We start from the raw sequence: 11,154 nt of genomic DNA, 5'->3' as shown, positions 1-11,154 counted from the left end.
AAGTGGGGGTGAGTTCAAAATCAGAGAAATGGAAAACATTGTGCGCCGGGTCCCAGTAGGTAACCAAAGCTCTTATGATATCTCCCCGAGGCTGGATTTCCAACAAACCCACGAGACCTTTCAGATATTTCTTGACCTCATTTTGTCCTTCAGCGCCTAGATCATTCCACCATAGCCGTAACTTGACAGGGATTTTGATCATTATTGAAAAATGTTCATTTTGCATCGTGCTCATCCTGCACATTTATTAAGGTGATTTCAACAAAAATGATTTTGACTCAAAAATATTTTACAAAGGGGGTCAAGTTTTGAACACGGCCTTTAAACACTTTGAGGACGAAGATTTTAAGGCCGTGGGTCAACTGGACAAAAATACTAAACAAGACCCAAATGTGGCTATTTATGCAAAGTCAGCCTTCCGGCGTCCCTTTCGGGAACATTCGGCTATTTATGACAAAACAACATCACCTGATTTATTTACGACTCTTTTTGAAAGTTTGAAACACATTTTTTTTTATTCATTGATTTTGGCTATTTTAGCAAAAATGGGGGTTGAACCCGACGAGGGTTGCCTACGTATCTCACATCCGGTGAGAATCAAACCGGCGTAGTTCGGGCATATCGTGAATAGAGAAAATCAAATAAACCTAGAAAACAAGAATATATATTTTTTTTTTTGAAAAGAGATAAAGACTAAAGAAATTTTTTTATTTTTTTTTAGAAAATATTTGGACTATTAGTCTGATTTTATAAAAGGGGTACTACGAAAGAAAACAACATTTTTTATTTGAATTATGAATTTTCCGTTTTTTTTTTGATTTTGGGAAGTGATAAAAAAAAATTATATTATTTTTTTTTATAACTCAAACTAAGAAGACAAATTTTGTTTTTATTCTCTTTCTTTTTTAGAAAAATTCCGGCGAGGTTTTGACACTACTTGGACATTGGTTTTATTTTTCCAAAATAAGTAATTATCTCCCTACGCTGCTATTTTCCCTTTTTTTTTTAGAAACCGGTCAGCATACGGAACCGAAGCAAATAAATGCGCAAAACAAATAGGATGCAGCAGGGTGGTCTTTTCATTTCAGGTTGCCTGTCCTAGACGGACCCAACCCCTGTGTTGAGCCCCTAAGTCAAATGCAACATGATGCAAATAAACGTTCCTACTAGGGATCCGGCATGAAGTTTCGTTATACTAGGTTTATACCCTGGGTATTTGTTCTAGACTGTGTACCCGAGCGGACAACTCGAGTCGAGGAGGGGGCTACGTACCGGGGACCCGCGAGATCGTCCGGCTTTGTAACTTGTCCGACCTCTTTCTTATTTCAGGTATTGACACTAACAGAATAGGGAGTCTCGACCAGCGAGCTTCTCCCCGGAGGTAAGAAAAGAAGGGTTTCGGCACAGTTTATATACAGTTCAGATAATATCAAAGCGGTAAAAGACAACATTTAACACGTTATGCAAAAACATGTAATAAAGATCAGATAATAAAGCCAAATATAACAATTATTCTAAGCTCGAATTCTTGAACCCTGAACCAGTGGTTCTGGGTTACATCCCCAGCAGAGTCGCCAGAGCTGTCACACCTCCTTTTTGCGTGCCCGCCCCGAAGGGTTAAACGCGCGAGGGGAGTTTTTCCAATTTAAGTGACAATATTCGAAATGAGATTATTTAATTCAGAGTCGCCACTTGGGAAAGGTTTGGCTTTTGGCGTCCCAAGTCACCGGTTTATCTTGGATCCCAAATCGAGGAAATTTTCGACTTTTCCAAATGAAGTCTGCGAACCAGAAATTCTAAGTAAGGAATTCTGTTGACCCGAGGGAAGGTGTTAGGCACCCTCGAATCCCGTGGTTCTAGCACGGTCGCTTAAATTGTTATAATGGCTAAATATCTGATTTAAATACATGTTGTGACTTATGTGCTTTTATTAAGTTAAGACCGCTTTTATTATTATCATTTATTTTTATAGAATTGCAACGTCGTGAAAATGTATTTCGAACTACGTCACAATCAATGCACCCGTAATTGTTAAACACACTTCGACTCCGTTGAGATTTGGATTCGGGTCACATCAATGCGCACCCAAGTTTAAGAATGTAATTTAATCGAGCCGCGCCTAAAGAGTTTAACGCATTATTATTTTTTGGAGAAGGCCATGAAATTCGCTAAACAGCCTATCCTGAATTCTAGATATTTATTATGGTTAATCATTGAGGGCCCCGCAATTTGCATTTTTTATTTAACGAGGCTCGTCTCATTATTTTAGAAGAGGATATCCTAAAGTGACTACATTTCTATTATGTTTATTTCCAGAAATAGAAGCAAAGAAAGTGTATGCTAATTGAAGTATATGCTTTGGCCTAAACCGGATTCTTATTAATTATCTAACTAATCATTTACGAAGTGAAGAAGCGTTATACCTTATGGAACGTGCTTTTAATTGAGTAGAAGAATTATACACGAGATTGATGAAACACTACACTTAGCCCCAAATACTCCTTGAGTTAAACTTTGAATTTATTTTAACAGAATTAGAAAAGTTACTCATTAGGTGGTAACTACTAATGATATTCAGAACTCAACCTAAAATTGCCTACCGAAACTGAAGCTCCTAAACTTAAGATTGTGTTGTATTCGGCAGGATTTTTTCAAGCAACCATTCACCCTACATACTCAAAACATAACTGGAAGAAGAGTTTGAATTAACAATTCTACCAAATGATAGCACGTTCCATAAATTATATGACTACATCACGTGTACTGCCAACAAGCCATATCGCAATTTTAGACCAGAATATTTTCAATTAAGTACAAACTTACTAATGTGTTTTCTATTGGGCTACAAATAAAAGAATTTATACAACTTTAACAATATTCGCAAAGCTGTAAGTAAGGCAACAGATGATTAAAATTCTTCAGATCTTTCAATTCATGCCTTTCATGGTTACATCAGTATGAAATGTGTACCTGGATGTTGAATACAACAGAAGAAGAGGAAGAAGATAGAGAAAATCAGCAGCAGCAGGAACAAAGTAACAGCAGCAAACAAAGCAACACAGCAGAACAGGCTCGAGTGCAAGAATGCAACTATAGCTGATAGAGAAAGTAGCCAAATGACAGCAGCACACAGTGGAGTAGAATCAGAACTCCAGGCAGACCAAAACCAGTAGTAAACCAATGAAAACACTCGACTGGTAGACTCAATTGGAACTTCAAAGAATCAGAATTTATTGAACAGGTTGAACAAATGAAACCCAAACAACAATAGGAAGAAACAGTTTCTGATTGTTGACTGTATGTTTTCTATCCCTGAACCTCTCTCTCTATCTGTGTTTTAAAATCAGTTCTATCCTTTTTCAACCCTCTCTGCCTCTTCTCCCCCTTGTATTCTCAATGTGCCTCCCTCTTATAAGCCTAAAACTTAGCCCTTTAACAGCCTGTTTAGACCATCAGAATACCCTCCCATGTGCTGCCCCTTTTCAGTTTCCACTTAGCTAATTAAGTATAAACAAAACCCCATGATATTCCCTTGGCAGGCTTACCTTTAGTAATGTTTATTATTTCTGAACTAAAGCAGGATGTGGGCAGCAGGATGTAGTCTGACAGCATATGCTGTCAAACTATTTAATTCAAAAAGCCCTTAGGCAGGGCACAGGCTGTTCACAAATGCACATGTTGTGCACAAGTGCACATGCCCTCCAATTTCAAAACTGTAACTAAACAAAACATTGATTTTACATTTCTGATTCAAATTAACAATTATAAGCACTAGACTCAGTTCTTAATTGATTCAGGCAATGTTTAACTGCAGCAGGTCAATTTGTTATTGTTCAGATAGTTAAAACTAATTGACGACATATGTCGACTCGACTATATTAATCATAACAGGTACAATCGTAGCCAAAATCAGACATTTAAAAGTATCAACCACATGATTTGAATTGTACTGACTAAGCAGAATTGTACTCGAGGAATCAGTTAATTAGTTCAAATTTGAAGCTCAATTATTCGCACAGCACATACACATATACACATTATCAGTAACAAGTAGAAGAAAGAAACAATCAAACACAAAGGTTCGGGCAAGGTGGACAGGACACAGTTAATAAAACTCAAAACACAGATTTCACCAAACATGAACAGCTTTTAGAACAATCACATGGACTAAAACAAATAAAGAAAAGAAAGCAAACTCACCTTAAAACCCGAAAAATCAAGAAATCTTAACTTGGATTCGAACAGACCTTTCTTAAGGCTGAACGGACTTTAATCGAAGTGTTTCTCAGATGAGAAACACTTCGATTAAGGTCCATTAGACCCTAACCTCTTGGCTTAACAGGTACGGACCAGGCTTGGGGTTTTTTAGGTTTTGTGGAAGGTAGATTTGGAACTTGGGCTTCCAGGGTTAGATTCGGACCAAACCAAGCATGGTTTGGTCACGAGGGGGGTCCGGGGGTTGTCTGGTATGAATCTAAGGCAGATCGGTGTAGATCGAGTTTTGCTCGAATCTTCAAATGAAGATTCGAGGACCTAGAGGATGATTCGAACTAAACGGACTACAGATCCATGTTCAGGGTGTCAAGGTGGTTTTAGGGTGTTAAGGTGAAGGTCATCGGCGTTCATGCCACCGGCTTTCATGGTGAAGGGGTACAGAGGCGGCTCTAGGGTTTGGGGTTCTTGTGAAGACGATGAAGGCTGGGGTTCGGATAGGGGGGGCAGGGTAAGGTTATGAGCTTATATAGTTAGTGGGTAGGTGGATCCTGGCCGTTGGATGAGATGTGATGAAGGGCCAGGATCCTTCGACTAACAGGGAACGGCGTCGTTTCAAGGGTAAAGGGTTGGGGTCGGTCCGGGTGAGACGGGTCGGGTCTGTTAGTGGGTTCGGGGTGAGAGATCTTGGCCGTTGATCTTTCAGAGATCAACGGCTTAGATCAGCCTGGATTAAAACGACGTCGTTTGTATGTTCTCGGAGTAGGCTGGTCACGGACCGGGCAGGCCTGGGTTTTGGGCTTAGTTTGTTTGGGCCAATTTATTTAAAATTGGCCCAAGTCCGGAAAAAAGATTTTTTTTTATTATTTTCTTTTCTTCTTTATTTTAAAAACAAACCTAAGTAAAATCAAATTAAAATTAAATAAACACTTAATACAATTATTTGCACACACATTAAAATATTTCAAAACAGGTAAAATCAAACAAAAACAAATCACAGACAAAGATGCCTATTTATGATTTTCTATTTAACAACCGGATTACGGTTCAAATTATGCATGACACACCATTTTTTGTATTTTGTTTTAATAAAAATAAAAATGGGCAAAAATCATAAATAATTAACAAAGTGCCATGTAAAAATCCAAAAATTGTACAGCGGGACCAATTGTTATTATTTTTTATTTCTTTTGGAGCGATTGTCGCGCGAAACAAAAATCACGTGCTCACAATTACTTTACGCAAAACGTTGTTACTAGGTGTACATGGACCGGATTGATTTGGTTTGTAGGTTTTTATCAAAACCAAACCAAACCAAACCAAACCAACTATATCGATTTGGATTGGTTCGGTTTTGTCGGATTTTTCGGATTTTTTGTTACATGAATATTATTTCAATCTTACTTTGTTAAATTTTTTATAAGTAAATATATATTTAGTGAAAATTAAAAAAAGACAAACATATGATCAATTAATATATTCTTATGAGAGATCGATCTTTTTAGTAATATATGATAGTTATTTTTTTAGTGGCATGACAATAATTTTCGTTGATGTACACTTTGAAGGTTAACTGAATTTAATAATTAAACATAAAAATTAATATGATACCGATATAATGATATTTTTTGTTTAATTTTAAATTATAGAAATATCACTTCAAATTCGAAAAAGATATAAGAATTTAATAGATCTTGACATATGAATATAGAAGAACAAAGAGATTGACGCATTTCACTAACACCTGATAAGAAAGTAATCATACAATCCATTTTTAAATTTTATAAAAATAGAGTAATTCATATTTGACTAAATATTACATCCCATAAGAGAATTGCAAATATTTTTATATATTTTTTTAGAAATTTTTATAAAAAGTCTTATATATAAAAATTATATATTTATATGTCGATTTGGTTCGGATATTTTTACGCAATACTAAACCAAATCAAACCAAACCTAATCGGATTTTTTAATCAATTTGGTTTGATGCGATTTTTCAATTTGGTTTGTACAGCTCTAAGTTACTGCTATGTTAAAAGTTGTAGTAGTACCATAAATGTTGTAGTTGTCTGCCATAAAATAAGGTCCCTATCATTACGCTATTTGAAACTTCAACATTTTCAGTCTCCAATCCTTTCGATAATTTTACCCAACAGGCTACAATTGTTCTTTATTTTAATGATTCATTAGAAACATCTTTGTCAAATGAAAAAAAAAAAAAAAAAAAAAGAATGTCTCCAACGTAATTATACAGAATACTGAAGGAATATTACACGCAAGTGGGTTACCCAAAAGAATAAGCAAATGGATTTGGACGATAAGTCAAGGAGCAACCAAGATTTTTAATAAATGAGATATTTTGGATTGATTATTTTTCCCCTTCTTTCTAAACCACTTAGATTCCAAATCGGATTCCATGTGGGTTAATTTATAATTAGCAAAATTTATGTACACGGAAGGGACATAAAAGTCTTACCTCCTAAATCCAAGATGGAGAATGGACAAATTCAAATATCGTTTAGTTATTGGGATTAGAATACTAATTCCGGCATAAAACTTAAAATTGTGTTTATACTTCGTATAGTTATTGAAATTATCTAAAATCTGTATAAATTTTATAATAAATTCTTATTATTATCTATGCGTGGAATTCTAATTCCAGGATACCTTTGTTCCTAACCAAACGATTCTTTTACTATGTGAATGTTGTCCATATATGTCGTAGTTAAAGCAAGTGAATGGTTTGAAATCCAATTAATTACTTTATAAAATAACACTCGTATATATTGAGTTCTCATGCCAAAGTTCCTTTATTTCGAGCAGGTCGGTCCCATCTATGACTGTCCAACGGGACGGGACAAAATTAGCCGGGACAGTGGTGGGACAAGACAAAACGGGACAGGATAAACGGGACGAAATGGTTGTCCCATACCGTCCCGCTAACAAACGGGAAGGGACGGGACAGAACGGGACGGGATGGCGGGCCTTTAGTGGGCTGCTTTTAAAAAAAAATTATTTAAGCATTAAGTTTGGCAAATGGCTAGTTTTTGACAATGACTAAGTTTTTAAAGTTTGCAACGACTAGTTTTTTTAACTTATTTAATAAACTTAAATGTTAAAACGAAAATTAGGAAACTAAGTAAAGAATTATAAAATATTAAAACAAAAGACTTGTAATGAAATATTCTAGTAATTATAATAGAATTATAATTTATTTAATACAATTTCAAGCCATTAAGTAACTAAATAAGAGTGTAAGATAATTCTTAAAAAAATTCAATGCTTAGAACCTTTTATTTTATTAATAGAACTTTAAAATCTCACATACAAATATAATTCTTTTGAAGAGCACCCAATCTACGCAACCACCTTCTAGGAAGGATTCTGTTTGAACTAGGCCTCTTGGTAGCCAACTACAAATTATCATACTAATATTTGTAAGCTCCTATATAGCTTCGTTGTAACTTATCTAAAATTTGTCTCGGGCATTGTTCTGGAATTGGCAATGTTGATTGATATTCTGTGAGCTTCATGTTGTCATCGATCCCAGTGCTAAGTATCTCATTATATTTTTCTTCCTCCCTAGTGGTTAATTTTTCAAAACCAAGATTTCTTCTTTCTGCATTAATCCAGTCTCTGAATAATACGGAAATCTCTAGGTTGCCCTCTACTAATGAATGTCTATGATCTTCGAGTTAAAATATTGCTGCGCTAAAAGCATTCTCCGATACTTAGAATCTGTTAGATCATGTTTTAATGATGCAAATAATATACATGTGCAGGAAATCAAGTTCAAGAAGTAAAGAAGATTACTGGAATAGTTCATGATGTACAAGGAAAGAAATCAATCAGCATATGATTAGCAAATCTGGATTGGTCTCGTAAATCTGGGCGCAATCTAATCAACGAATCAATCAGCGATAACAATGATTAGCTGAGCTGGAAAAAATCAAATAAGCCTTGGACAAAGGCACGAATCATAGGCAGAATCACGGAAAACTAAAGGATATGAGTAGATCTGGGAAGCGACCACATTTGGAAGATCCAACAATCAAGGAGAAATCAAGTGAAGCAATCCTATGCTGAAGGAAAGCAATCAAGAGAAGCAACGGCTCATTCCTTATTCTTTGAAAGAATCAATTCTTTCCAAGGATCAAATCTCTTGGGTTGTCAAGCCTCTACCATCCATCAAAGTATTTATACACCCTTGTAAGCCCTAGCTTAGTCATACTTTGATCAAACCAAATCATTCTCTTCATTCTACTGCAAACAAGTATTGTAGTTCACTAAGATCTGTTGTGTAACAAGTCAGGGATAGAAAGAGAGCACACAACTGGTGAGGCATTGTATCAAAAACGAGTACTAGAGAAACTGAGCGATATACACCACATTTGTACTTAGAGGAAACTCATTTACTAAAGAGAACTCCCTTGCAACCCAAGGGGACTGGATTAGGATTCACATTGAATCTGTTCACCAGTATAAAAATCCCGGTGTTTTTAATTCCTGTAATTATTTTCTGCATTTTACCTTCTGTTACCATATCTGCTAAATTATCATATTTAGTCGACTACTCAAGTTATAAGTCAACTTATAAGCAATTAATTTTAAGTATTCACAATTCAACCCCCCCCCCCCACCCTGTACTTTCAATAGGTATCAGAGCAAGGCTCACATTTTACCTTTTGCTTAACAGCTTGTGAGAAAAGATAATGGAAAATCAAATTATCATAGGAGCTCCCTTTCAGGAAGGAACTTCACAAGTTAAACCACCATACTTCAATGGACAACATTTCTCTCACTGGAAAGTACGAATGGAAATCTTTGCTAAAGCATGCGATGTCAAAGTCTGGAGAGTCATTAAAATGGGAAACTATCCACTACTTGCTAGCACTCCACCACTTGTTGATCCTGATGATATAGATTCATACTCAAAGGAGCAACTGGAAGCGGTACAAGTGAATAACAAGGCAAGAAATCTGCTTCACAATGCTATAAGTGGTGAAGAATACGAGAAAATATCGAGCTGTGATACAGCCAAAGAGATGTGGGATAAACTTGAAGTCACCTATGAGGGAACCAGCAAAGTAAAGGAAACTCACATCAACATGCTAGTTCATGACTACGAACTCTTCTCAATGAAGGAAGGAGAATCCATAGTAGTCGCACTGGAATCTCAACACCTAAACAAATTGTCCTATGATGAACTGCAAGGAGAACTCATTGCTTTCGAAAGGACGCATTTGAAAAAGACAAATCAAGAGGAGAAAAAGAAAATAGTTGCATTCAAAACCTCTACTGAAATGGCTGAAAATGAAATTGATGATCCTGAAACTCTACAAGAAGAGATTGCTATGATGTCTAGAAATATGGATGGGCTGATGAGAAGATACAGAAACACAAAGAAAGGAAGATTCCCACCAAGACGATCCAGGCAATACAATGAACAGGATAAGAATGATGGAAAATGCTACGAATGTGGAAAATTTGGGCACATTCAAGTTGAATGCCAAGAACTGAAAAAGAAGATCTCTAGAGGCTTCAACAAGAACAAATCCTTCAGAAGTTGGAGCGATGAGGACGACTCAGACCACGAATAAATAGCAAATCTTTGTTTCATGACAATTCTGGAAAATAAAATAAACAAAACCTCAGGATGCTGGACAGATGAAGATGATTTAGATGATGAGAACTGCTTCATGGCACGGGGTGAAACTAGTGAGGTAAGATTTTATAACTACGAAAGATGTAATGAATTGCAGGATATTCTTGATTCCACCTTAAAAGAGTCTCAAAGAAAGATGAATGAACTTAAGAGACTCACTAGGGAGGTTAAAGACTGGAAACTCAAACATGAAGTATGTGAAATCGAAAAAGAAGTACTTCAAGAAGAGTTTGAGGAGTTACAAATGCAGCTTAACAGCTTGCGCAAATCCACCAGTCGTAGTTCTGTTAGGTCAAACCAGACGACTTACAAGTCAACTGGAAAGGAACCAATCAGAACTAAGTTGACCAGTCGGTCGGACCAGATGACTTACAAGTCAACTGGGAAAAAACCAGCTAAATCTAAGTCGACTATTTCTAGCACTTATGAAAACAGGTCTGGAGCTAAATGTCATTACTGTAATAAAAGTGGGCATAAATATTCCAGTTTTTGCTTTCGTAAATCAAATGTGTCAGGATGGGTTTGGAAACCAAAAAATTCTGAACCGAGCAACACTAACTCACCAGGACCCAAGCAAGCTTGGGTACCAAAAAGAAAGTGATCATCTTGACTTGCAGGAACACCACAAAGTAAGCCGCAAAGGAAAATGGTACCTAGATAGTGCGTGTTCCAGTCATATGATAGGTGACAAAAACCTGTTCAAGGAAGTTACAAAGATCGATGGAGGAAGTGCAAAATTCGGAGACGATTCAAGGGGCAAAATAGTTGGCACTGGAACAATTCCTTTCAATAACTGTGACATTAATGAAGTATATCTCATTGATGGCCTAAACTACAATCTCTTGAGCATAAGTCAACTCTGCGACTCAGGATATGAGGTAAAGTTTAAGAGAACAGGGTGTTCTATTGAAGACGAATCAGGTAAGATAATTCTTCCTGGAAAAAGGTATGGAAATGTTTATATACTTGATGGTTTTGAAAAGATAGATGGCCACATTTGCTTATCCTCTATGTCTGATGATCCATGGTTATGGCATAGAAGACTTGGCCATGCTAGCATGCATTTGATTGAAAAACTGTCCAAACATGATTTAGTTATTGGTTTGCCTAAACTGAATTTCTCTAGAACTCATATTTGTGATGCATGTCAAATGGGTAAGCAAACCAGAAATTCTTTCAAAAATAACGAAATAGTATCTACTTCAAAACCTTTGCAATTACTTCATATGGATTTATTTGGGCCTACTAGAACTGCTAGCATAAGAGGTAAGAGG

The 11,154-nt window shown here is 36.2% G+C and overlaps 1 protein-coding gene across 1 annotated transcript; it reads left to right on the top strand.

Moving 5' to 3' along the window:
* The first annotated feature begins 8,927 nt into the window (after positions 1-8,927).
* On the top strand, positions 8,928-9,815 carry LOC107805647 (uncharacterized). Its single transcript, XM_016629720.2, has one exon. It carries the CDS (start codon positions 8,928-8,930, stop codon positions 9,813-9,815), a length of 888 nt encoding a protein of 295 aa, XP_016485206.2.
* Positions 9,816-11,154: the final 1,339 nt, after the last annotated feature.

This window comes from Nicotiana tabacum, chromosome 10 (genome assembly GCF_000715075.1).
Source record: "Nicotiana tabacum cultivar K326 chromosome 10, ASM71507v2, whole genome shotgun sequence".
Lineage (NCBI taxonomy): Eukaryota > Viridiplantae > Streptophyta > Magnoliopsida > Solanales > Solanaceae > Nicotiana > Nicotiana tabacum.
Note: the sequence above shows the minus strand (reverse complement) of the source record. Positions and strands in the feature narration are given on the sequence as shown.

Coding starts and splice junctions, on each gene's coding strand:
- LOC107805647 (XM_016629720.2), top strand. CDS start 8,928: ATGGAAAATCAAATTATCATAGGAGCTCCCTTTCAGGAAGGAACTTCA.